Source organism: Rhagoletis pomonella, unplaced genomic scaffold, assembly GCF_013731165.1.
Source record: "Rhagoletis pomonella isolate Grant_MI unplaced genomic scaffold, Rhpom_1.0 Rhpom_scaffold_00001, whole genome shotgun sequence".
Lineage (NCBI taxonomy): Eukaryota > Metazoa > Arthropoda > Insecta > Diptera > Tephritidae > Rhagoletis > Rhagoletis pomonella.
In genome coordinates, this window is record NW_023458555.1 from 5,052,891 (window position 1) to 5,080,648 (window position 27,758).

The following is a 27,758-nucleotide window of genomic DNA, read 5'->3' on the forward strand; positions in this document are numbered from 1 at the left end:
CGTCATTTGTCCACTTTGTATGAAATACTACAAAATGTGATCAAAATATCTACTAAATTAACGACACTTTTTACTCAATATCTCGGAAACTAAAGGAGATATCTAAAAATGGAGAACGTCATTTTTAAGATATTGATTAGTTTAATAAGGCTGCATTACTAACTAAATTTTTACTAAATTATAGAAAAATTTGTAGTCAATATCTCGGAAACTAAAGGAGATATCTGAAAACTTATCGAAAGACCTTATTTCAAAATATATAACTGCATCTAGAACTAAATCGTCAAAATTGCGCTTACGACAATCTTTTACCCAGGCACGAGGTGCAGCGCGAGCAAGTTGAAATACATTTCCGAAATCGAATTTCGCTTTTTCAATCGCAGGCACACCTTGCACAATAATTTCCAAAAAGTGACAGAAAGGTCTTTCTGGCTGTTCGGACGTCGAAATAAAATTTCTCTTTGCGTGCAAAAGCTGGAAATATTGCCAAGTTTGACACGCTCTTTGGAATCGAATTAAACCAACGGTTGCAACATTTCGTACACGATCTTCAAAGGTGACTTTCGTAATTTTGAAACTTGCTATTTCTGTTTTGTAATATAGACAAAAAATCATGGCACAAATGAGACAAAATTATCGATTTCTTATCCTCTATTATCGGAGGCTTGGTTTATTTGCATCTGTGAATGATTATTCTTCGAAGATGAAGATTTTATTTATTGTTTGTAAAAGTTGTAACTTGACCGGTTTTTAGTTGAAATACTTTTTTATGTTGCCGTTTGTTATAAAATAGGCAACTAAAAATGAATATTACAAGCAGCGTAAATGTGTCGGTTGAAACAACGTGTGAAAATCAAATACAGGAAATTACCTACGATGGCACCGAAATCTATCAACCGTAAGTGCATTCAGCATGTAAAAAAAAAATATCTCGCGACACTTTTAATCTTTTCCCAATAGGCCACCCACTCTATCTGAAACGCTAGCTCGCTGTGCAGCGCGAATCGATTTCAGTAAAACTTCTCTCGACGATTTGAAAAAGGAAGACAAGTCTACAGAAGATGAGAAAGATCCATCACAATTTCAGCCAAGCCTGTGGCCTTGGGACTCAGTTCGAAACAAATTAAATGATGCTTTCACGGAAGTTTGCGTGCTTTCTGATGTCATAACAATAGCTAAAGATAAACGTTACTTAGTTTTGGATCCTGTTCCAGAAGATCCCGACGAGACTAAACCTATTGTGCAAGTTTATAGTCGTAAAAAGGCTTTGGGACAAGCAGCACAGGTTCTTTTAGGTGGCGCTGAGCGTCTGCGTAATTCACATAGTGAGCAACGAAACCGCAATGTAACAGATTTTCACATAGAACTACTTCGACTGCGACAGAATTGGCGACTTAAGAAAGTTTCCAATGCTATTATTGGTGATTTAAGTTATCGCACTGCTGGATCGAAATTCGGAATGAGTGGCACATTCGAAGTGACAAAAGCTGAAGATGTAACTGATGATGACAATGCGTCAGGAAGTATTGCATGTAGTGGGAATAATGGCTTGCCCACTCAATCACCAAAAACCACTTCATCCTTGCGAGTTATTGTCCCGGCCGAACTACAAGGAGTAGCCTACATAAAAGTTATCACTCAAAAAGATCAGGAAGATCTATGCACTGCTAATGTTAATCTTATGGGACATGGACCTAATATAACACAGCAGGTAAGATGCAGTTAATTCAGACACAAGGTTTATTAACACATAATTAAACGAGTTTTAAATTAAAGGCAGGTGTTTGGCAGAAAACTTTAGAATTTGCACAAAATGTACTATTTTGTAAAGAATTATTCTCTCAGCTTGCACGCGAAGCCATTCAGTTGCAAGCCCCAATACCGCATGTTGTTATTGGCAATCAGATTCGTGCCACTCTTCTCCCAGGAATACAACTCATTATTTCACTATGTCACTCCACAACGTTCGATTCCAGCCAACCGGGACCAATAAATGACCATGATCATGTGCTTGAACATTCATTGCATCAACTTTTGCGTGAAGTACATCACAAGAATTCTCATCATCCTTTTCCACATCCAACAAGTGGACCATTAGGGCCCAGTAAAAAGCGCATGCTTGCTGGTCCTAAGGCGGCAGATCGTCAAAGTTTACTTGAGATGACCAAGTCGCAAACTATACTGGAACAAATAATTGCCCAAGCCCAACATATATTTATGCGCAAACGGACGCAATACGTATTAGACACTTTAGCGCGTGATGTTAAGGATCCTCAGATTGTGTCACATTGGAATGCAATGAATAGTCCAACCATGTCATGTGTGAAGATTAATATTGTGACCCATGGGTAAGTAGAAGGAATTGAATGAATGTAAAAATATGCATACATACATACATTTTTTCATTGTGATTTCAGCTACGACACAATAAATCGTACGTCTCTGGTAATACACGTAAAGGAGCGTTCCCTAAAATGCATTTGCCGTGATGGCCGTGTAATGCATCTTTCGTACGAGCCACAGGAGTTGCGCGATCTTATACTTTGTCAGATAAATTCGCACCAGATATCATGTTTGCTAAATTTGGCGCGCTGTATGGCTTGGACGGTTCTATCTAATAGCAACAACCTCGGCATTGGCAAAGTCGAACCTCTGGGCAATGCTAGTTCTTGTTTATTGGCTTCACCGAATGGTGATCGTATGATCGCGGTGCAAATACGTTGCGACCCGCAAATCGATGTTAAGGTTTATATTGCTCGGAGTCCACGCCCAGACTTTATACCCAATCCACTGGTGCCAGAGAAATTCTGGGAAAATTTAGGAGGTCATTTCAAAGAAGTAAGTCAAGTTTATAAAATATCGGTCTAAACGTTAACTATCAATTGACTTTCCTAGGTCCGCTTTGACAAAATCGAAGGTAAGAGTTTCCTCAATAAAATGGAGTTCTTGATGGCGGCGCTTACCAGCAATTCGATATAAAAATCCATGCCTACCATACGTACTTATCCCATGGGCCAATCAATTTTATTTACATAATTGTGTAGAAATAATAATTTTAAATTAAGTCATGTTATAACTTGCTCAAATACACTTCATTTCTTTAAAAATGCGGCGGGTTTGAAAAAAAAATTAGTAGTTAAACTTATTCATAAATATTGTATTCAATACTATTGAATTGTTTGGCCAGCATAACGAGCAACAGGAGAAATAAATACGAAACGTAACCAAGCCAAACAAACAGTGCTACACACCCCTACCCCGTAAGTCAACAGAACTTCATAGAAGAATTGCTTTTCGAGGGTTGTCAAAGACAAAAATTACCAGCACAGCAGTTATGGGAGTTAGAAGTCAGGCTAGTTTAGCCACGTTAAAATCACTGCTATATTCCACACTGCTACAAACTTGCACGAAAAGATAAAAATAGCCAGAAGCAAAAGCGTTGGATGTAATTTCGTCTCTTTCGGCCTTTTAGTCGTCTGAAAGCCTCCAACTCGCGAGCATAGTTTGGTAGCAACTTAGCTATGTACAAATTTTTCTGTATTTACATACTTCGTAGTTGTAGGAATTAAGATGCTTTGAACAAAGATAAGAAGCCATGCAAACCAAAAAAACAATACAAGCGAAATAAATCAATATTACTATTAGTACACTCTGACGGTGCAATATACGCATGTAGATATGGAAGAAAAATTTTAGTAATATTAACACCTTAATAAAAGCATTAATTGCATGGCACCTTGGAATTGGAGGAATCCTTGCACCTCAGGGGCAACCGATAGCGACGAGTCGCCACAAACAACATCGCCCGTACGAAAGCGCTCTCAAAGTGGGTTTGCCGGAAACGCGCATCAGCGTGAAAATGGCACAGAGTCAACGAACGGTACCAGCACTTACCAGAAGCCATATTCAAACCCAAAAACCAAACATACCACCCCGGTGCTCTTTTCTACAAATAGCGGACTACATTTACGTGTCACGAAACCTAAGTTCAAACCTTGTGCACCTACTGGGGTATGTATGTGTGGTGGCACAGTCGGACCGAGATGTAACGCACTCAATATAACCGGATGTAGTTGTGCCATTGAGAGTGGCATTGACACACGTTTGCCCGCTTCCTGTATTTATGAAATACATTTCTGTGATTTGGAGCGTTGGGTGAGTACGATAATAAGGCTGTTTCAGGATTTGCAAGGTTAACAAGACAAGCTGTTTCAGCCATTAATAAACCTTATAAAAGGTGGCGTGCGGGAACAGTGTCCTTTAAAATTCTGTAAATCGTGAAGTTCCTGGAACAGGCTTAATGCTTTAGTGATATGCATACATTTACGTACGTAAAATTAAAATTAATGCAATTATTATTACGATGCTTAGAGTACGAATCGCGCTAACACCATCTGCCTCGAAGATACTTTTATTGTGTCAAGACGCAACAATAGTCTACCCAGCTCCAATATGTCGTCCGCTGATAGAGACAATACTATCTTTAAAAGCAGAAACCAGCGCAGCGGAAGCATTTTTTGCGTGCCCAGCGGCAGTCGGCACGCACTCGTAATGCCGCATAGAAGCCTTTACCAACGCAGCACAAGCATACAAAGCACATTTGAACGATTTGGTGTGCAGTGAAGAGATATTGATAATGAAAGGGAATTTAAACCTACTGAACTAAAACCTCGGAGTAATTCAAAAGAAGAAATAGAAAAATAGTAAATTTTTGTAAATATATGAGTGACTTTTTTATGCTTATCTAATCTAATAAATTGATTTAAAAAAAAAAAAAATGTAATCTTGGTGCTTTCTTCGTGCTCACTTGCTGATGCTTTGTTGCATTTGAAATGGCTCATGATGAGCAAGCAGGCATATTCGTCCATATATTCGCGTGGAACGTGATGCTTTCATAAGAAGAACTCTGCAGAATTTATTGCAGTTCGAATACATACATCCTTTTTGTGGTTGTCATCGTCGACATCTGTCGGTATTGGTCTCGTCGTTATCGGTAACAAATGATTGCTGTTGCATTACATAAATATGTACGTCTGGCCTAACCTAGAGTTAGTTCCTGAACTCGAGCCACTCCATAACCCTGGATATTGCAGGCTAAAACATCTGCAGAAGTTGGGAATCTGGTAGAATGACCTCTGTCGTTTCTGCAATTCAACTAAGCGCACCATTGCACCTGCTCTGTGAATGTGGCCAAAGAGAGAGCGCATCCGCTCCGTGCCGACAGTGTATAAAATTATCTTCACCGCTACCTTCCTCCCCTCTGCATCTTCCATTGTTTCCAAGAGAGAAATACAAAACTCATTGAAACAATATTGAGTTCTTTTTATACTTTTTACAAATATTCTTGTTTTAAAACTTTATTCATCATTTTCACACTTTATTTATGTATATTTTTTTTTTTGGATTTTCATGTGTGTTAAGCTATTTGCAAATTGTATATAATTAACACTAAAAATACTTACTTTAAACATATTTGCAGAATTCACCACCACATTTCATTAATTCGTTTTTCAAATTTTATTTTATTTTTTTTTTTTACTTTATCTTTTTTTTTTGTATGTTACTTTTACTTAAGATTTACTGCAGCGTTTTAATTTATCATTTCATGCATACAAATTGCAAAAAAAAAATTCACATCTTCATCACGAAATATTACCGTGGGCATAAGCCTAATCACGATGATCACGTTCATCATCGGCTTCAATGACATTTATTGCATAAAAGTGTGCATTCATTGCCTACATATATCGTCTTTCACACCCTTAATATGTACGACGTATTCAAAATTTTAATTTCCATGCTTTCAATTTAAGCTTATGTTTATGTATGTATGTAGTCTAAATTGCTAAATTAACTTTTTCATGTCTCGCTTGTTATGCAAACTATTATTTTATCTTTTTCTTATTTTGTCAAGTGAGTAATTTAAGTTATGTATGTATGTGTATATTGTGCTCTAATTCAAATTAATTTGCGGATTCTTCAAACATTTAGCGCTATTTGATCGTTTTACATCAAATGTCATGTATGTATTTAATTTTTTTTTTAGTATTAGCTGACTTTTTCGTTTTTAATTCATACTGATATTTCAGCATTAATTTTTGATTCGACTTTTAAGTTTTTACAATGCTTAAAAAAAAATCTTAAACAAAGTTAACTCTAATTTTTGGGATATGAAAAATAAGACTAAACCGCTCTAAGGACACAAAAGTTAGGAAGAATTGAAACGCGTAGCTATGAAAAACGAAGAAAAATATTTTAAGCACAATACAATGCACACATGTACGTACATACATATATTTTTTGTACAATGCATGCATACAAACTGTTTTTATTTTCATTACTAACGTACATCGCACTTATTTATAAATAGTTTTTAATTCAACCATTTTTTGTATTTTTTTTTTAAGGATTTTACGTTTTTTATGTATTATCTTCTAGTTATGTGTGTTGTCCCTTTCCTTTTAGTTAATTATAACTAAATATAAAGACTTTTAAGTTGTAATACTCTAGCACTAAAATAATAATTATATTTTTTTTTAAGTATAATAAGTAAATATTTTATTTAAATATGCATATTTCTTTAATTGTATTTAAATAGCAATAATTTTAAACTTTTGTACAATATTAAGTTATGTATTGATATATTTATAATATATATGTGTGTGTATGTATGTAGGCATACGGTAATATTTTTATATCTAATGCTTACATATGTATGTATGTATGTACGTGTAGGGGGGATATTTACTTTTTCCTCTGCCGTACAATCACTCTTTCTATCATATTAAATATATGTATGCTAGTATTCAATATTTTTCAGTTTTTTATTTTTTTTTATTTTTGCATTGTTTTTGTGTTTATATAATTTTTGATCTGTTTAAGATGTATGCGAATAAAAAATATTTGCAACATATTTATTTACTTGATTTATTATATTTTACATGCGCCGTCACAGCACCACCTTTCAATATCGCTTGCTTATCAGCAGGCAAGAAAATTCTTGTAAACCTCAGAAAATCAAATTTCTTGCGGTTTTTATTTTGGGGACGTTTTTTTTACATACAACTGTGCCGTAATAAAAAAAACATTATATAGGTAAAAACATTCTCTCAATTCGTCGACCATGACTCTTTTCAGACGTTTGAAGGTATTTCAAAATCATATAAAATATAATTAAAAAAAAAAAAAATAATAGTAATTGTTCCAAATTGTTATGGTTTGAGGTGTGTGTGAGTTTGAGCTTTGAATTGTAAAATTATATTCTATTTTTATTTTCACTTAATTTTAAATTAAACGATTTGAGAAATAACGTTTTCATTCCAACGTTTCCCAAGAAACCCATTCGATAATTTTGCTATTTACAAATTTAAGAGAACATGAACCAAATTCCGAAATTCTGAAAATGGGAACACGCCTGATAGATTGATTGTTTCGAAATACATACACACCTCCATAATACATACAAAAAGCAGATTCATGCACTTCAACAATTGTTTGATTGATATTCGATTCCTATTTATCTTTATAAATACATATGTACATATTTTTAATAAAATCATATTCCAATTATTGAATAAATTATGTTGTTCCACGTGCAAATTTATTTATTTTGTTTACTGCTTTTTCATATGTACTGCAGAAGTATTATGATTTCAAATTTCTGAGATATATGTATGCATGTTGGGCAATGGCTACACGCTCAATATTTATGACTTAAGCAAACACATAATATTTATTACGGGATCTGCGATCAAGATTTCTAAACATTCAAATAAAGGTTAATTAATGTCTCGATCCTAACGTGTAGCATTTGCCATAGAAACCATGCAGGCGTACGTTGGGGCTAGGGCGTAGTATTGAGATCAACATGTAAATATGCTGCTGTCACTTGCATACATACATATGTATGTGTGTATGTATATACACTGACAGTAATGCCTAACTTACCACCGCTATTATTTATTTGATGAAGTAGAAATTCGTACCTTAATTAAAAAAAAAAAATCAGTTAATTTAAATTGCACATTATTATACTAAAATTTAATGAGCGATAAAACTGCATACCCGAAATTTTCCCAAAAGAATCGATTAAAAAGTTTGAAAATTTATGAAGTTTTCTAAATTTTGTACAAAGTTTGAATCTTTTGTTTATAGTTTTTTTTATATACTGAACTATGTACGTAAATAAAAAAAAAAATAAAAAATCGATAATAATGTACGAAATACTACTTCATAAAAGTGTGCTTGCACGATATGTATTTGCATGTGTACATGTCACTTTTCACATATGGAAATGTTAACATATCATGTAAAAGCAAACTAGATTTGTTTCTGTACAAAGCAGATGCACGTACATACGAAATAGAAATGTTTCTATTTTCATCTGACACACTGATAGAATCATCTGAGTTTAGTTTATTTCATTTTCAAAGAACGTATTTTTAAATAGTTAAATAAAGACCGTGAATTTGACAGACATACGCAATTTCATATGTATTGAAAAAGTCACATTTACAGATGCAAATACATATCGTGCAAGAACACCTTAAAAATGGTTTAAACTTTGTACGTGACCGCCAATGTATATATGTATTTCTTTGTTCAGCAACTGTCACATTTTATCAAAAATAAGTAAGGTGGTGCTCGCACTTTCGAAAAAATAAATGAATATAACGGTTTATCTTCACCCAAAATCCATTATTTTACATTTATCTAATGCAACGAGAATTTTTGTTTGTTTGTAAAATTCAAGCTTTACTCTCCGATGAATATTTGTGATTTATGTATGTATATTTCCATTTAGTTTAAATGTAAAATTTTACATACAGTCAGTCAATAAAGTTTAAGTACAGCAAATTTTTTACAATACTGGCAACTATTTTTCAAATATTATATTTTTCGATAATTCCTTATAAAAATATGGTTAATTCTACAATAAAAACCCCAAAAATCAGAGTTTCAAACCTTGTGCAAAATTAAAGAAAATTCTGCAAAATTTCATTGAAATATTGCACTTTTTATTTACGCTCTCTAGAAAAAAGTTGAATATGCAGTTTTTTAGCCCATTCAATTTTAGTATAACAAAGTGCAAGTTTGAGGTAACTTACCGTTGATTTTTAGCACTTTTTTTTGTGAAAGGTGTCGCCCATTTTCTCCATATAAAATAAGTCGTAGCTTCCTCATGCTTGCACTTTCTTATACTAAAATTGAATGGGCTATAAAACTGCATATTCAACTTTTTTCTAGAGAGCGTAAATAAAAAGTGCAATATTTGAATGAAATTTTGCAGAATTTTCTTTAATTTCGCACAAAGTTTGAAACTTTGATTTTTGAGGTTTTTGTTGTAGAATTAGCCATATTTTTATAAAAAATTAGCGAAAAATAAAATATTTAAAAAATAGTTGCCCGTATTGTAAAAAATTCGCTGTACCTAAACTTTATTGACTGACTGTACATGATTTATCATACTTTTTAACCTATTATGAATTTATTAAGGGTCTTCACCTATACTCGTACGTTTTATATTTGGGCAATTGGGCGAATTTGCGCAGTGTGTTTCATGAGGACAATTTAATATTTTGTGCAATTTCTGACATTTAATTATTTGACAATACGTAATTTAAAAGTTTAACAATTTAAACTCACATTTAGTAAATATTTAAGTCTTACGAAAGAGCGTTGAGCATAAATAAAAAAGAAAGTATATAATGTAGTTGCTCGAGGGTTGCACATCACACTGCGCAAATTTGCGCGACAAAATGGCCCTTTTTGTAGAAACGGCTTTCAATACATTTTGACATTTCATTTGCGTGGGTTTACAATTGCCCAGTTTGCGAGAGTTTTGCGCTTTTAAATGAGTACCCTTATTATATTTAGAGTTGCAATTGTACCGAATCGCAGCACTTCCAGCTGCAATACTGCTCTTCGCGGCCTTTCATATTATACATACTTGTAATTTCACGCTAATGTGGAATTAGAGTACAGATACACTTAGCCTGTTCCAGGACTCCAGGCTTTAGACAGAAGTACACACATTTATAATATCTTTAGAAATATCTTCCAGGCTAAGTGTGACTAAACCCTGGAGTACTGGAACAGACTAATATACATATTTACTCCTATGGTGCTAACCGTATTCTAAATAGGTATAAATTTATATCTATACGATGTTTTTCTCCACTTTAATGTAGTAATAATATAAGTATGTTTGTATGTGTAGTCGTTTATTTTTAATATTTTACAGTTTAAGTTCGCTTTGATAAGTACAATATATTTATGCAGTTATAATTTTCATCCTATTTTAAGATTTACAATTAGTGGTATATATGTTTACTTTTTTTTTACATAAATGTGCCTTTACGCATTTTTAATATATATCCCACCTTTTAAACTTGCTTTATGCTTAGCTTGTCGAAATATAAGACATGCGTATACTTCCACACATAAAAAAGAATCCGTTTCCTGACTCTTAAACTTTTCGTATTCGAACTAGGGACTTCTTTTAATTTGAGTGCATTTATTTAAAAAAATCGGTCATCCATTGTCTATTATTATTATTTTTTGTTTAATTGCGCTTTTCCTTTGTACAATTTTAATACTCTCTGCAAATTTTTCAATGTAAGAGTTACTCGAGAGGTAATTTAGGGTAGCTGTATTGAGTTTTGGAATTCTTCTACGTTATCCGCCCATTGTCAGCTGTACAGTGCATTCCCATATACGACCCGAACAACTTTTACATCCTTTTAGACTTTTTCTATTACTTGGTAATGTTAATGCCATAATTTTACATATATGTACGTGTACGTCTGATCTTTAGTTTTACTTTGATATTTTTTATAACAATTTCCTATTTGCTGCCATTGCTTCATGTCCAGTGGGTTGCTTTTCAGCACATTTTTATTTCTTTTAGTAAACATTTGATTCGGTTCATTAGTCCTTAAAAAAAAGAACTTTAAATTAAAAATTAAGATCCTTAGGAAAATGCGGCGTCACTGCTGAGGGACTACTGTTGCTTGCATGGTTGATGAGATTGTTGTTACCGCTGGTTCCGCCGTTGTTGTTGGTGCTAAGATTGTGGGCAACGGCTGCGGCTGTTCCGCTCAACATGTTGGCGCCGAGAGCCGCAGCTGCTGCTGCAACCGCCGCTGCAGCAGTTACTGCTGCCGCTGTTGTGTGCGTAGGGGCCGGGTTGTTGCTGCTATGTTGTTATTGCATAAAATAATCCGGGTGTTCAGAATCTTTTTCAAACCGTTTCGCCTCTTCGTGCATGCTTTCCTTTATCTTTAGTATAGCCGCTGATTCGTTTTGATCGTTTTCACCTGGACCACCAAATCCACCCAGGTTATAATCGCCCATTCCGCTACCGGAATCTTCACGCGGCGTACCAGGACCGCCATTTGCCGGTGAATTTTTCATACCATCTAAACCGGTGCCATCCCCACCGCCGCCGTTAAGTACAGGACCCATTGTGTTAGGACCACCACCCATAGGACCCATGCCGCCTGGACCACCTCCCCCGCCGTCAGGTCCTCCGCCCATTGGGAATTCGGGTTTCATTATCGAATACATATTATCGCCAGGACCACCAGGACCTGCTTGTGTATTATCCTGGGGTGATGGCATGATCGGCGTTCCGGGACCAGGGGGCCCATTGGAACCAGGTCCGGGTCCATAGTTACCAGGTGAAGAGGATGAATACGCGTTCATAGGAGCTGTGGCGTTAGGTTGCCACTGGGGTGGCCTTCCGCCTGCGCCCATTCCCATGCCTGGTGGCATACCACCTGGGCCAGGTGCTGGGCCTCGCATGCCTCCTGGACCTCCATATCCCATTGGACCCATACCACCAGGACCACGAGGGGGATTCATTCGCGGATTCATGGGACCCATTCCGCCTGGTCGCGTTGGATCCATACTATTCGGCATCATTGGTTGACCAGGTGGCCCGTTAAACTCATTTCCCATTCCTTGCATGCGCACGCCAGGACGTGGGCCGCCAGGATATCGAGGACCACCCATAAATGGTGGTTGGCCAGGCATCATTTGAGATGGTGGTGGCTGTGGACTTGACGCATGCGTCGGTGGTGATGGGCGCATTGTGGAATTCGGAAAGAAATTAGGACCCATTGGTCCTCCGGGTCCCATGGGACCTTCGCCACCTGGTGGCATTTGACCCAATGGGCTGGGGGCCGGGCCGCCAGCACTATGTGGTCCACCAGGCCCAATGCCGTTTACTCCGTAGCCGGAACTAACAAAGCCGTAGTCATGGAAGGCCTTTGCCTCTGATGAGTGATCACATTGATCACGGCGCTCTGGAGCGGCACAGTATAGATCCCAAAATACACACCACCATGTATGTAGGAATCCGGGAGGCTCGCCTAACGTAATGTTCTTTTCCCATCGAATTTCAGATAGAAAAGTTTGCGCTGCTTTCTGGGCACCAACATGTAACAGGTATTCGTAAACATATAGCGCCAGTTTTTCACGTGCCTGTGCATCTGACGGCACTGATGATGTTTTAGCTTTTCCATACATTCTCTGTTGTGATGTATCGCAAGTTCTATGCGTTGATGTCCGACTTTCGATCGATTTTTATTGTTTGGCTGAGTTACTTGATTCAATTCAGTTTACACCGTATGTTCTGAAGATCCGAGCAAGTTCTATTCTGGTAGTAGAATATACTATTAAAGTTACGAGCACGACTGTTATTGGATACTACCAGCTAATCGTGTATTTACCTGTCTGCAATTGGTTTTCTAAGCTTTTATTGAAATCTTAATTTGTATTTTATTCAAATACTTCGCATTTAATGTCCGAAACACTTTTCTGCAGATATTAGCTTTTTCTTCATAAAATATACTTTTTCTAGTTCTTTTTGTTTTGAGGCCACCACACAAAATTTAATTGGCGCTTACCGCCACTGCGAAGCTCACGCAGCCATTCTCCTCTTTTCTTCTTTGACTTTCAACATATTTCATTTACTTTCTGTTATATCAAGTTGTTTCTGTGGGCAATTTGTGCGTTTTGGACGTCCCCCTGCTATTCGTAGTATTATTTGTCTAAAGTCTCAATTGCTTCTTCTTTCACGGTACCTCTGCCCGTTGTTCTGCCACTGCGCTGCTGCTAATATTACTGGTATCGTCAGTGCCACTTTTTACCACCTTACAATGCTCCCAACATCAGAGCTTGGCCCTAGTTTATGTGAAAATAATTTTTTTACTGGTATCAATTTTGCTACAGCTCCACTCTAACACGAACTTTTTACAATAAAAACTGCTGGTTTCTCGTCTTTCGTGCAAAATTTAGTTCATGTTTGCCTTGCTTGCTTCTTCTTTTTACCGTTTTTTTTTACTATTTTTTTTTTATTTTTATGCTCTTGTTGCTACTTCTGCTGCTACCTCTGCTTTTCACAACCACTTCACTAAATAATCGTTGTTGCGCTCGTGGTCGCACTCGTGTCCGTCTCAATCTCAGCAGTAGCAGACGTTGCCGTCGCAGTCGCCGATACACTCGAGCAAGATGAATGTACGTTTTGTTGTTAGTGCGCCGTACTCGTTGCCGTGGTTGTGCTTTCGGTGTGTTGTGTTGTGCTGCTTCTGCTCTTCACACCCTTCGCATAAAAATACCAATAACACAGCCACAACCTGAAACACATAACCAAAAAAGAAAACATAGAAGAGACGAATAAAAATAAAATTAAACTGAGAAAACAGTATAATGAAGGAATTGACAAAGTGTGCAGCGTGCGATGACGGTGACGTTGATGGTGGTGATGGTTGTGTGATGACGGTGCCTACGCTACAGAGCCGTACTGGCAGAATTTCAAACCACATATTTACATATATATATATATATATGTAGTATGTATATACATGCATATATACTTGCATCTACGTATGTCCGTATGCCTAGAGCAGGAATGTTGCGAATATCTGCATTCCCATTCGATATGCGAATGATTCGCATCATTTTATACATTCGCATTCGCAACAAATGATAGGAATGTTTTGCGAATGCAAATGTGTACATGGGTCCACCCTAATTGTTGAAATGGCGCTAAGTCTCTCTAACCCGGGTGCGGACAATAAGCGGCTTTTAGCTTCGGGCACTAAACGGTTAAGTAGTATATTGGCAACAAGTACTGCTAAAAGTCTTATAAGCAACCTAGAAATAATTTTAGATTCCTCCATCGAAAGCGAAGGCTCGGATGAGGAATCTTGAGACATTAAGACATGTGAAATTAAAGCTCAATTGAAGGTTTATCTTAAAGGAAAACGAGCTCATCTCGGTGAAAATCCTCTCGATTAGTGGAAAACTAAACTAAAATACGACAAATTAACAGATCTGTTCCAAGTGAGCAATTGTTCAGTGCAGCCGGCATTATATACGAGCCTCTAAGAAATCGCATCATGTGAGAAAAGGCAGCAACATTACTTTGAAACATAATATCCCCCTTTTGAACTTTGACTACTAGATTAAAACACTGTATAGGTTAAGCACTCGTTTAATGTTCTAATAATTCACAAAATATTTAAGTAAAAAAAAACGATGAATTAAGTTGATTATAGCTTTTTTTTTTGTTATTCCTAACATCCTCATTTGCGAATGCGAAAAATATGACATTCGAAACATCCCTAGTCTAGAGTATATTACCGTGAACACATGTATTCACATAGATGCATATTTATAGAAATGTATACATATGTATGTAGATACAGTATCGGTCATAACAATAGCATCCCCATTTCAAAGTGATATTGTTTGCCACTTATGTTTAAATATTTATTTTTAAGAATTTTCAATTAAAATACAGTTCACTCTCAAAAAAAAAAAAAAACCATAGAAGCCCAAGTTTAAAACTTTGTAGAAAACTACATACAAAAAATGCAACAAATGCTTACTCAAATTTCAAACATTTTTCTCAGAAGTATTCAAATTTTTGTGAGTACACAGTTTTATAGCCCATTTAATTTTAGTCGAATACTATGTAAAGGACAAGTTTCAAGAGCCTAAAAATTACCATTGATTTTTCAGAATTTTTTCAGCCGCAGGTCTTGCGGGTTTCTTCCCTATAAAAATAGTTTAGCGCAATTCATCTAAATACGTTAGTGCTTTGTAATCATGTAAATCTCATAAACTTACTTAAGTTTGTATGGAAAATCGGTTTATTTACGAGATTTGCGTCCATATTATGTTTATTCGTTATATGAAAGCAAATACTACGACAAAAAAATTCTAAAAAATCAAATGTAATTTTTAGCCACTTAAAACTTGCACATTATTAGACTAAAATTGAATTGGCTGTAAAACTGTGTACTCAAAAACATTCGAACACTTCTCAGAAAGAAGTTTGAAATTTCGGTGAAAATTTGTTGAATTTTTAATGGGTTTTGTTAGAGAGTGAACAGTATTTGAATTGAAAATTCTTAAAAATAAATAAATAAACATGAGTGGCAAACAATATCACTTTGAAAACGGGGTGTTATTGTATTGGCCGATACTGTATATGAATATGTATGTATCACAAATTTATGTATACATATACATACATGCATACATACATATGTACATAAAAGAGCGCATGACATGGGTACGTGACAGGGACGAAAAAGGGACAACGCAAGGTGCGTTTACGCTAACTTCGTACGTCCAGAGCAATCGACAAACACATTATCAGCCATACCACCAGTGTTGCCATTTTTATACTTTTGGAGCTAGATTTAGCTCTTTATTTTTCTATTTAGCTCCAAAATTTGGGATCTAGCTTCCAGCTCTTTTCAAAATTATCTAGCACTTTTTTTTTAGCTCCAGAAAGTTTTAGTTGTATCTGGTAATGTATTAAAATTAAAAATCTGTAATTTCATTGTACAAGTGTTGACTAAAATTTATTTGGCTTCTGTGATCTCAGGCTATTTGCAATACCTTTATGTTATTTTATTTCGATTAATACTTAGAAAAGTTCCATTTCTAATAAAGATGGGCGAAAGAACGATTTTTCAGGATCAGTGAAGAGAGTGATTGCGATTTTTAAATCACAGTGACTTTTTATGGCTATTGCGATCGCTAGTTCTTTTAATAACACAGAAATGGGTAATAGTTCTAATAAATGATGGCAAATCAGTGTTGGTACATGTAGGGAAAAGAGGTAAAAGCTTCATTTATTCACTCAAACATTGCCATATTTCACTTTGTGTCTTTTATTAATACTTCCAGCTTTATTTACTCGTTGATAAAATTTTTGAAGTAAAAAACTGAAACGCAAATAACGTGATCAAGCAAATCAAACTACGTACTTGAAAATGTCGATTTAAAACAACTATGGAACGGTAATGAAAAAAACGGAATATACATATCGTCGTTTAAAGTGCAAAACCGCGTATGTGAAGTTACCTAAATTATTTTGCTGGAGAGTAAAAACACACATATATCAAAATGGTTCTCTTTTTTATAAAAGTAATCGCATTTCTGGCTAGTATATTTCAGGATGAATAGATAAGGATTGTGCCAAGAGCTTGTGTGAGCAAATCCAATTTTTGGCAGCAAATGTCAGTTACGCGGTTTTGCAGAATGACGATACGCGATTTTGTACTTTAAACGACGATATGATACATACGAGCATATTCACAATGAATGATTAAAATTTTTAAAATCACCATTTCTACCATGATAGAGAAAAATCACAATTCGCAACTTCTGTTTACTAGCTATTGCCAGATGTGATTTTCATTCATGTCAGTAGCAGTCACTATAAGCGATTTTTAAATCACAGTGATAAAATCACCGGTAGTGAAATATCGCTCATCACTCATTCCTAATGAAAATGGCGCGTAAGCAAATGGAAAATGGGCAAGAAAGTCGATTAGTTTTTGCCACGTGCGCGGGAGCACACAAGCTACATATACCTGGCAGTAATTCAAGGTCCGATATGCTCAGCCGGCGTATTCTCTCCCAGGCGGCCACGGTAGAAAAGAAAAGCCAAAACTTAAGCGTTGACAAAATTACAAATTTCGAAATGCAGTCGAAAAACATACATTTGTATTCACGGGAAAATACAGACTTCACCATAAACTCTTGGTTCTAGGATAAAAATTAGAAACAAATCATTTTTCTGGACGCACGGATTTTGTATTTTATCGTACTAATTTTACCTTAAGGAGAGAAAGAAATATAATTTTCGGAAAAATTTTGCAAAAAAAAAATTATTCGTAACCTGTGTTCTTTTGGTAAATTCAAATATCTGAAATTGCAGATTTTTACAGTTTGTAAAGTATTTTTAGTTCATTGTCTAGTTTATATGTATAAGTAAGTGCATACATTTTAGTGTTGAAAGTGCCATAGCAATGAATTCAAAATATATGCACCTTATTTTGGTTTTAAAAGTTGTTTTCAGCACTTAATTATATAAAATTCGCTTTTTAGGTATATTAAAATTGTGGAAAATGTAAAAACAACTTTCCGTCAATAAATGCTCAACCTAAAAAAAAATGCTCTTCATTTTAGCTACTATTAGTATTATTTAGCTCTTTTTTCGACCCATTTAGCTCCAAACGAAATTTTTTCTGGCAACACTGCACACCATGCACATCAGGCTCAAAAGGCATTTGGACGAGTGGGAGGCGGCGAAGATTCTGAGGACATGCGCTTACGTTAATGTTAACGCGGCCCACAACGGCAGAGGCTGCTGCCGTTTCCTTATTGAAGTTTGCGCGAATCAGAGACATGATGAGTCGTTTTGCACTTGACGAGTAATCGATTTTCGTTTTATTTTCACAGATGCGCTTCGTTGCGCACTACAATTGCAGTCGTAGGTCCAGTCAATTCGAATGTGCTCCCTAACGAATTTGAAACTAGTGACAAAAGTTATGCTATGCATCTGGATCTAGTTGCTTATAATGCACACTAAAATAGGTGTGCAGTGTTTGCCCAATCTTCCAAAGAGGCGCAACTCAAAAATTAGATTCGAAAATACATACAATCACTCACAGAACTATTCGTAATTTAGTTTTTTAACAATAACAAATTTTGTACAAAATTAATAAAAAAAAGTAATCAAACTTAAAAAAATGTTCATCAAAATTTCATACTTTTTATTCAGAATAAGGATCAAAACGATCCTTTCAGGCGGGAGATAATGGATTAAAATGTTCTACGAAAATATTTCCCATGAAATTTTACTATAAACGTCTGAATCTTTAATTTCGCTCAAACATTTATTACAACCATTTTTCCACTAAACTACTTAGGCTGGGACATGAAAATTTTAGTAGGCTATAAAATAAAAATACGAGCTAACTTTTGCAAATCCATCGAATGTTTTATTACTGGATATCTATACTTTCAAAAAATATTAGCAAAATCCGGGCTGGTTTGAATTGTCATAAAATTGTCGCACAGTGTAATGAGGAAAAAAGAAACAAGTAAGAAAGTCTAAATTCGAGCGGAGCCGAACATTAAATACCCGGCGAAAGTATTAAAAATATGATTTTCGTCTTTCCGAAAGCTACCGCTACATGGTGAGCCGGGTTGTATAAATTTTGAGTAAATTAGCGTTTTAAATTTCGAAATATTGAAGATTGAAGCATTTCTGAAATTCACCGTTATATGAAGAAAAGTGGCCTCATTTTTAGTCCGATTTCAATAATTTTCAACGTTTTGCTTTTATGTGGAAGCACCGAGTTTGGTACAAATTGGTAGAACGGTTACCGAGATACATATATGTGATCATAAATGCCACGCCCATTTTCCAAAATTTTATCATAAACGCATTTCTTGGTAAAGAATTTTTGCAAGCATCAATTTTAAATAAATTAACTTTAATATTTACTGATTTATAGACGATTTCATATTTCTCCAAATTACCGTTATATGGGATGTGGGCGTGGTTATTGTCCGATTTTAAAAATTTCCGGCCATTTGGTATGCTGTACCAAGGCTAACAACTAAGTTACTAAGATATGCACATGTAACCATAAGTGGGCGTAGCTACGCCCAGTTTCCAAAAATTTATAATATTCTTATTTTTCGTTTAAAACTACTGCAAATATCAATTTTGAGTAAATAATCTTCAGTAGTTACTAAAATATCGCAGTATTCGCATTTCGGAAAATTACCGTTATATGGAAGGTAGGCGTGGTTATTGTCCGATTTTGCCCATTTTCAATACCATCCGTCCTACGCCCGAAAGAAGTGCACGTACCAAATTTCGTTAAGATATCTCAATTTTTGCTTGAGTTATCGTGTGCACAGACGGACGGACGGACAGACAGTCACCGCTTAATCGATTTCTCTTTTCATTCTAATCATTTATGTATACATTTGTCTATATCTAGCTCGATTCGTTTTGCCTGTTACAAACAACCGTTATGTGAACAAAGTTATAAAACCCTTGTGCACAAGTGCGCCCCGGTATAAAAAATGTCTTGGGGAGTGCTTGGAGCGCGCTCGCGCTCTTTCTAGGTTCCTAGCTCCCCGCGGGGTACGTAAATTAGTAACGACCAGAACATCGGCGCGTACACATGTGTCGCTACTCTCTTAAGTCCTGACCACATGCGACCACTTACGTAACATTTTTTGGCGGAGGTAAATTTTTTTTTTGTTTGAAGTGGAAATTATGTTTTACTTTAATATTTTTGATAATACACACTTCGTTTTTTTTTCTAAAACTCTTTGTTCAACACTTTTATTGGGGTCACTCCGGACCACATGCGACTAATTGTGTGATTTTCTTTATGCGCCTAATTAAGGGTTAACTACTCTTTTTAAAGAAAAGCATACAGTAATATAAAAAAAAGTAGTGCAGTATTTAGTTTTAAAGCGAGCAAGTCTTCTCGAACTTTGTACATTATACTTGATTCACTTGAACAGGTACACATATTTTCCTCGATATCCATGTTTACATATATCTGCCCTTGTGGGCATCAGAGGTAGCTTTTTGTTTTCGTTTTGAACAATGATTAATTTTGAAGAAAAGTGGTGAAAATGAAGTAATCACCTTGATTTTATTCCACTTTTTATCAAACTACACGAAAATTATGCTTATTATTTTGATTCACTTGAATAGGTACAAGGACTTGTAGCCTCCTTATGTGTACAGCAAGTTTATTAAAGTTGCATTTAAAACATTTTTAAGAATTTAAAAGATTATTAGACCTATAACAGAGCAAGAATGCGCGAAGCCTAAATGGAGGGCTTCACAGATCCAGGATTTTGCAGGCGATACTTTGGAAATAAAACTGTTTTTGACAGTTGAAGCCGGCTGTCACCATGGCATGAAAAAAGCATGAAATGGAGCCATAACACAAAAGCTAGACGGAAATGCCAAAAGTTCTTTACGAGGCCAGCATCTTGTTGTCGACATAGTGGACAAAAATGAAATAAAAACGTTGACACCTTCCTTGATGACACCACAATGAAACTACGGATTACTCTATACACTTGTGTTCAGAAAATGTCAAAAAAGGACATCAATTTTACCACAAAAAAGGTTAAGAATCATGACTGGAATTTTGTAAAACTCGCATGCCTGAAAGTACAACTACTAGAAAATGGCTACAACGGATTTAATAACTGTCACGATTTTTTAAAAGACGAACGTTGTGTTTTACCCCTCCATGATCAAGAAGATAGTAGGCGGTCTCAACTGCGATTTCACAGTCCACAACAATTGAGACAATATTTTAAGCTTCCACAATTACGAACACTTCATGCAGAACAAGTATTAAGGAATTTCTTTTTTAACATTTGTCGCATATTTTCGCATTTTTTCTTGAATATGCCAGCAAAACTACGCACCGATCCGCACTAAAGGAGCGGTAAAAACGAGGATAACGAAGCTAAGTCATAATTTTTCCAGCGTTCGTGCTATTTACAGGACCCAAACTTAATGGAAAATATTTGGAATTGGATTTTTTGCAAAGTTTGCGTGTCAGACAATCCAAGTGATGATTGGCCGTTATTCTTTCCGTCGATTACATTGGTAAGCAGCGCGGTGTCCTTGATTTTTCAAAGCACCTCTTGAATTGTCCACCGGATAATGGTTTTTCCATACTTTGGAATTAAGGATAAGTATCACATACTAAAAGTATGCTTTTGTTGGTTCAATATAGTCCTTTCCTTGTGTTAAATTCACTGTGCCTATTCAAGTGAATCCAAACAATAAACATAAATTTCGTGTAGTTTGATAAAACGTGGAATAAAATCCAAAGTAAAAGAGGTGTTGTCTACATTTTCTCCGCTTTTCTTTGCAATTGATCATTCTTTAACATGAGATCAAAAAGAAACTTCTCCGATGCCCAGAAATTTAGATGTAAGTTCAGATCTGAGGAACACGTGTGTACCTATTCAAGTGAAGCGGGCTGTACCTAGCTGCAATGCAAGATATAGAGAACAAAAGTATCGCTATTCCGCTCTCAGTGAACTTGACAGAATCATGGGGATTTTTCTTGCTCTAACTTACTCTAGTTTTTGTTTCATGAGCCTGTCCTACCTATCTGTACTTTTAAGTCGCAAGACTGTAACAAATAAATAAATAAATAAAATAAAATAATAGTTGTGTTTAATGAGACCGAAAATAGTTCAGAGCAGCTCAAGTTAGAGCATAATCGAGCAGATGTCAAAAAAACAATAGAGAAAGTTAGTGCAGAGTGTCCATATTTGGCGATTTCGCGCCAATTTGGCGATTTTTTTTGGATATTTGCTCGTAAATATTTAGGAAATCGCCATTGGCTTAAAAGCGGAGTGTGCGATTAATCAATTAATAAGAGTTATAATAAGTTTAATAATTGCGCAGTACTATTGCAAAATGTGTTCAAACAAATATTTTTTAAAAGTATGCGTATTTAAAAAAAAAAATGTTTGTACATCTCTATTATAAAAGTGATTTATGTTATTTATTATTATCCTCTGAAGGTATTATATTCATTTTTGGTTTTAAAAACTATATGACTTTTATTAAAAAAAAATTGGCGATTTTTTTCAGAAATTGCGCCTTTTTTTAAACAATCTGGACACACTGAGTTAGAGCAACACAGTTCACAAATCTTATGAGCTCTAAGTTGCTCTAGTTCCACTTAGCGCAAGCTCATGAAACAAAAACTAGATTAAGTTAGAGCAAGAAAAATCCTCTTGAAACACAATTTTGTGATATATCTTAACCTAGTGTAACCTACAGCAGTCGGTTTTTTTTTTGCTAAAAGTTACTTGTTAAACAAAATGTTGAACGAAATATTAGTACATCTACGTGAATTACGTAATTTATGTGCTATTTAGCTGTACAAAAACTGCAAAAGGACTCAAAATCAAAATAAAACTACTATGAGATTTATGTAAACATCCAATTTAAAAACAATTTATGTTTTCATCAGTTAAATGTGCTTCATATGCATATACAAATAAACATATTGCACAAAAGCTTATACTTCTATTTCACAGCAAAGCTACGCTTTTCCCAAGTAAATTTGCAAAGAAGCAACACGGTGGGTGCCACAGCTAAGGGAGCGGTGCGAGAGAGAATCCTGTTAGTTTATCGAACCTTGTATTATTGAATCATGAGCCTGCGCTAAGAGGAACTAGAGCAACTTAGCGCACGATTTTCTGCACCAGCTTCTTCGATGGAGTAACTTAAGAGCAAGCAACTGTTTCGAGAACTTCTGCTTGAAAAGTGTTTCATCAGATTTCTGATCTGAGCTGCTCTAACTTGCTCTATTGTTTTTTTTTTGTTGACAGTTGCTCGATTCTGCTCTAACTTGACCTGCTCTACACTCATTAAACACAACTATTATATCATTCTTGGCTGCAATGTTGTCCGACATGGAATTTCCTAACTTTTGAGGGTATTTCGGTATTGCAAGCCTTTGAAGTGGATATGGATAGTTTCCATGTTACATATGTAAAACCCAAGCAAAAGGTTTTTGCCAAAAATTTTAGACCTTTTAATCAATGAGAAAATGTGCGATAGAGGGCAGAGCGTTCTAGAGTTGCCATGAGTGCGAACGCAGGTATATAAGGCCGCTGCTACAGCGCACGAATAGGCAGTTGCGAATCAGCAAGCTACAAGTTAAATCGTAAAACAAAGATCCATTTTCATTATTTATTGAAGTATTGATTTCTTTTTAAAAAGCGGTGCAGGCGAAAATTTTTAATAAAAAAAATTCGCGGGATTTTTTCAAGAACGCCCTACTTTAGAATTTTGCTGAAGAACGCCCTATTTCAGAGTTCATTTCAAAAACGCCCTATCTTAGCTGCCGATTCAAAAACGTTTCTATCTCATCACATTTTCATTACAATTTGAAGTGAGACAGGGCGTTTTCGACCCGAATTCTGAGGTAGGGTGTTCAGTCGAGAATCTGTGTACGCGGTAATCTCAAAAAATACTGAACGGAATTTGACGAGATTTTCTCTAATATACTTTGTATCGACAGGAGAGTGACCTTTTTAACCGACTTCCAAAAAAAGGAGGAGGTTATCAGTTCGTCGAAATATTTTTTTTTTTATGTTTGTTTCCGCATAACTTTGGACCACGATTCAACCGATTTCGATAATTACTTTTGCATCGGAAAGGTAGTGTCTCAGAGGTGGTCCCATACTAATCCGGTTAAGATCCGATCAGTGGATCATGAGATATATACATATATATTTTTTTATATGAGAATTGAAGTCGGTTTTTTTTGCTAAAAATTACTTGTTTACTTAGAAGTTTAATAGGGTTGCCACCCGTCTAAAAAACTATAGGAACCGCATCGTTCGTTGGATTACAAAACATAAAGTGTCAAAAGAAAGGGCTGGGCCTCTAGAAGAGCACAAATATTTTAATTTTTGAATACGGTTGCCACCTGTTGATAAAATTACTATATACAATCATTATAAGCGTAGGCATCAGTTCAGCACCGTCGTAGTCAAATGTAGACTTGGCTTCTAGATATGCAATAGTGTATTATTTTTTTGAGTAGGGCTGCCACCTAATAAAAAGTAAAAACATTTTCACGGTTCGTTGGGTTACAATACGAGATATCAAATGAAAGGGCATGGCCTTCGCATATGCAAAAACTAAAACTTTTTGAGTAGGGTTGCCACCTATTTAAAAATGTCTATCTTCTATACATAGTTTAATAGAAAATCGAGATTCTCTAAAACTACTGAACGGATTTAGACGAGTTTTTTTAAATATATCAAATGAAAGGGCATGGCCTTCGCATGTGCAAAAACTAAAACTTTTTTAGTAGGGTTGCCACCTATTTAAAAATGTCTATCTTCTATACATAGTTTAATAGAAAATCGAGATTCTCTAAAACTACTGAACGGATTTAGACGAGTTTTTTTAAGTATAATAATGAGGAATATTATCTTTAGTATTTTAAATTTGTATAGGGTTGTCACCTGTCTAAAATATTATAAGATCCGCACTGTTCGTTGGATAACAAGAAATGAGGTGTCAAATAAAAGGGCTCGGCGTTTAGATGTTCAATAATGTATTGCTTTGCCACTTTTTAAAAATTATAAGATCTTCACCGTTTGTTGAACTCAAAACTAAGGTATCAAGTGAAAGGATATGGCCTCTGCATGTGAAATAAGTTTTTTGTTAATGTGTTTAGATTTTAGGTATCAAATGAAAAACCAGAGCCTTCAGATTTGCAGTAAGTTTTTATTTTTCGAAGGGAGTTGCAACCTGTGTACAAAAATGTAGGCTTTTGGTTAGATTACAAGAAATGAGGTGTCAAATGAAACGGCTTGGTCTCCAGATGCGCAATTATATATAATTTTTTTTTAGGATTCCAACCTGTTTAGTTGTCTATCACACCTTATTTAATATCTACACTTTCAACGCGTGGCGAACCCTCGCGCATACGAGACCGACTAGTATTACAATAAATTTAAGTGAAAATTGACGGTTTAAATTGAAATTTAGTGATAGTAGTCGGGATATTTTAACAACAAATTACTTAAACACTATTAGCAACAACATTGTGAAAGTGATAAACTGAGTAAAAGAAGACCTCCATTAATATCCCCACCAAGTTTTATAAAAAAAAAATTCCGTAAACTTTGAATGATATAGCCATTGCTTCTGAAAAGGAAATCTCAGCCAAAACTTTCATTATTTTTTCGAAGTATGGATTGTTTTTTTTTAACGTTTTTGTGGTAAAGGGGTAACACTATATTTTTTTATGCAGAACTTCTTTTTGCGTACGCAAAAAATAAATTAACATCATCACGCCAAGATCGTTAAGCCTTCCACAATATTTTTATGCAGAGCTCTTTTTTTTACGTATTGCAAAAACACATTATACTCATTTAGTCCCTAATTTTATCGAAAGTACATTGTTGAAAATCCCTTCGTTTTAGTGTCTTTAATTTTCGAACATCTGGTAGCACCCTTTCTATTCACCATTACAGCCATTTTAATTTATTTACTTGTTTACTTTGTTAAAAAGTAGTGAAATTATTAAACGCGTTTTATATTGTTAAAAAATTAAATAAAATACATTTAATATACTGAAAATACACGTGAACATTGCAAAGATCGTATATTTATAAAAATATAAGTGTTAAGTGCTCTTTTTATATGAAACTATGCTAGTGAAACTACAAAGAATTTAACAAAAAATTTGTTAAATACTTCTACTAATAAAGTGAATCTATACAACTCTTAACATCCCCGCCAAGTTTCATGACGAAATTCGTGATAGTTTTGTGAAATCACTCAAAAACCGATATAATGGAAAGCCAACCCAATAAATTTAAAACCTGGGCCTAAAAATACTTAAAAAAAATGCTTTTGACAATCTAGTCTTAATGCGGATTTCTTCATACATATGTTGTAGTTTGAAATATATACTTACATACATATGTGGGTTTATAATAAAATGGTAATTTTTATCTGAACAGTACTCTATGTACTTTACGGACATGTACATATGTATGGCAAGATTTGTTTTGTATGCACTTTATTTTAATATATGTATACATAAAGTATGTATGTATGTACATACATATGTTTGTACGTCCATATGAACTTAGATTGTATACATACATACAACCGCCACCATCAAACATCAGTGCCATATTGGACGTAAAATATCAAATGAAAGGTGTGTTACAGAACTTAAGTGATAATATTTACAAACCTTTCTCGTTTTTTGTAATATTTTATCAATGCACTTTGTTTCAGAGATCCTCTTCTTTTCCCCAGCTGCTTGGGGCAAAGTGTTTCAATATCAAAACTCTGCAAAATTGGCTCAGCGATCCCCCAGCTAAAAAAAAAAAAAACAGATACAAACATACATATATGTGTGCACATATAGGTAAGAGGAAAAACAAGACAATAAAACGTTTAAAGAGCGAAAGCTGTGGTCAAGAGAGAGCGTCATATAAACACGAAATTATTCACATACGTTATTTACTTTTTTACGTTATAACGTAATCACTTACGATGCACTGCGTTGCACAACACCACTGGAAAAGTACACACCAAATTAGCTGCTGTACCCAGATTTCACATTTGCTTTGCGTTCGGTTTTACGTGGTAAAACTATGCGTGAGCAGTTCCACCAATATTCGCTCATTTGCTATTTCGTTTCTTTTCTATACTTTGTTGCTTCTTCCTTCTGTTTTAATTACAATTTTAGATTTTATGTATTTTCCGATATTCACAATTCTTCGACACGCTTTTTCAATTACCGATGTATGTACATTTACCAAGCTTCTCAATATTTGCATATAGAATTGTTAGTCAATTACACATTATTGCATCTAGTTTACTGTTTTCAGTCATTTAAATTAATAAAGCTTTGCAGGTAAAAATCGTTCAACATGACTTCGTTCACTTATAATTTTAGTTGATTTTAAGTTTTTTCTGCAAAACCCTTCACACACGTATGCCGACTGAGCACACTGACGTCGTCACTGCCGCCGTTTCTGCCAACACTTCCAACGTCGCTGCCGGGTCTATTGTCAATTTTGTTGCAGCCTTTCTTGTTGTTGGTGGATCCAGTGCTGTCGTTTTCCGTTTTTCACACGATTCGATTTCTTGCAATTGCCGCCTTCTCACTCTAGCCACTGCCTGCACTGCTGCTTCTGCTTTAACCAATACTTGGTCTTTCTCTGCTTCAATTGCTTTTGCTTTATGTTCGTGCACTTCTACTTGCTTCACTTGAAGTTTTTCTCGTACAATTTTTTCAAATGTATTTTTGCGATACAATTTCATTTTCATTCACTTCCATTTTATGCTTTTATCATTTTAATAGATTTATATTTTTATCCAGTTACAATTTATTATATAAAATCACCTTTTTTCCCGTACAAATATTAATGAAACGACCCCGAGTTTTTCGCCACAAGTACGTCTCTCAATATTAAATGGCTGATGGTGTACACTTTCGAGACGACACACATTTCCAGGGTTGCCAGAGTCCAATTACCGACCATTATTGTAATTTTAATAAATTGGTGATATATGAGAGTTGTAAATTCTCGCACGTCAAAATTTGAGTAGCGGTTATAAATGGTTAATACTTGGTATTTAGCATGATAAAAAAATTAAAAATAAAATAAACATTTTGCATATTTGCAATAAAATAGAAAATACTTTCTTGCATTTTTCTCTCACTGGGAGTAAATGTTGGCTTACGCTATACAAATTTGGTTATTGGCAAGTTACTGGATACTTTCTTACTGCAATCTTAAGTCTAACATGAACCAGATTAGAACTGTAGCAAACCGTATGTATTCGCTACTGAGTAACGGGTTCAACCCCTGACTGGAAGTAC

General features: G+C 35.1%; 3 protein-coding genes across 3 annotated transcripts; 2 read left to right on the forward strand and 1 right to left on the reverse strand.

Annotated features, from left to right (window-relative positions):
* The first annotated feature begins 680 nt into the window (after positions 1–680).
* On the forward strand, positions 681–3,129 carry LOC118736764 (mediator of RNA polymerase II transcription subunit 17). The gene is made up of 5 exons (XM_036466785.1): positions 681–898; positions 961–1,711; positions 1,777–2,348; positions 2,418–2,838; positions 2,896–3,129. Exons 1-5 carry the CDS (start codon positions 804–806, stop codon positions 2,977–2,979), a joined length of 1,923 nt encoding a protein of 640 aa, XP_036322678.1. The 5' UTR covers positions 681–803; the 3' UTR covers positions 2,980–3,129.
* Positions 3,130–3,232: 103 nt separating this feature from the next.
* Positions 3,233–5,081, forward strand: LOC118736769. Its single transcript, XM_036466798.1, has 2 exons — positions 3,233–4,155; positions 4,372–5,081. Exons 1-2 carry the CDS (start codon positions 3,730–3,732, stop codon positions 4,621–4,623), a joined length of 678 nt encoding a protein of 225 aa, XP_036322691.1. The 5' UTR covers positions 3,233–3,729; the 3' UTR covers positions 4,624–5,081.
* A 5,503-nt stretch (positions 5,082–10,584) lies between these two features.
* Positions 10,585–27,389, reverse strand: LOC118736778 (single-stranded DNA-binding protein 3). The gene is made up of 3 exons (XM_036466810.1): positions 26,422–27,389; positions 26,118–26,243; positions 10,585–13,640 (listed from the first exon to the last, which is right to left on the reverse strand). Exon 3 carries the CDS (start codon positions 12,529–12,531, stop codon positions 11,206–11,208), a length of 1,326 nt encoding a protein of 441 aa, XP_036322703.1. The 5' UTR covers positions 12,532–13,640; positions 26,118–26,243; positions 26,422–27,389; the 3' UTR covers positions 10,585–11,205.
* Between the last annotated feature and the right edge of the window lie 369 nt (positions 27,390–27,758).

Coding starts and splice junctions, on each gene's coding strand:
- LOC118736769 (XM_036466798.1), top strand. CDS start 3,730: ATGGCACCTTGGAATTGGAGGAATCCTTGCACCTCAGGGGCAACCGAT. Junction 4,156..4,371: donor TCTGTGATTTGGAGCGTTGG/GTGAGTACGATA, acceptor TACGATGCTTAG/AGTACGAATCGCGCTAACAC.
- LOC118736764 (XM_036466785.1), top strand. CDS start 804: ATGAATATTACAAGCAGCGTAAATGTGTCGGTTGAAACAACGTGTGAA. Junction 1,712..1,776: donor GACCTAATATAACACAGCAG/GTAAGATGCAGT, acceptor TTTAAATTAAAG/GCAGGTGTTTGGCAGAAAAC. Junction 2,839..2,895: donor TAGGAGGTCATTTCAAAGAA/GTAAGTCAAGTT, acceptor TGACTTTCCTAG/GTCCGCTTTGACAAAATCGA.
- LOC118736778 (XM_036466810.1), bottom strand. CDS start 12,531: ATGTATGGAAAAGCTAAAACATCATCAGTGCCGTCAGATGCACAGGCA.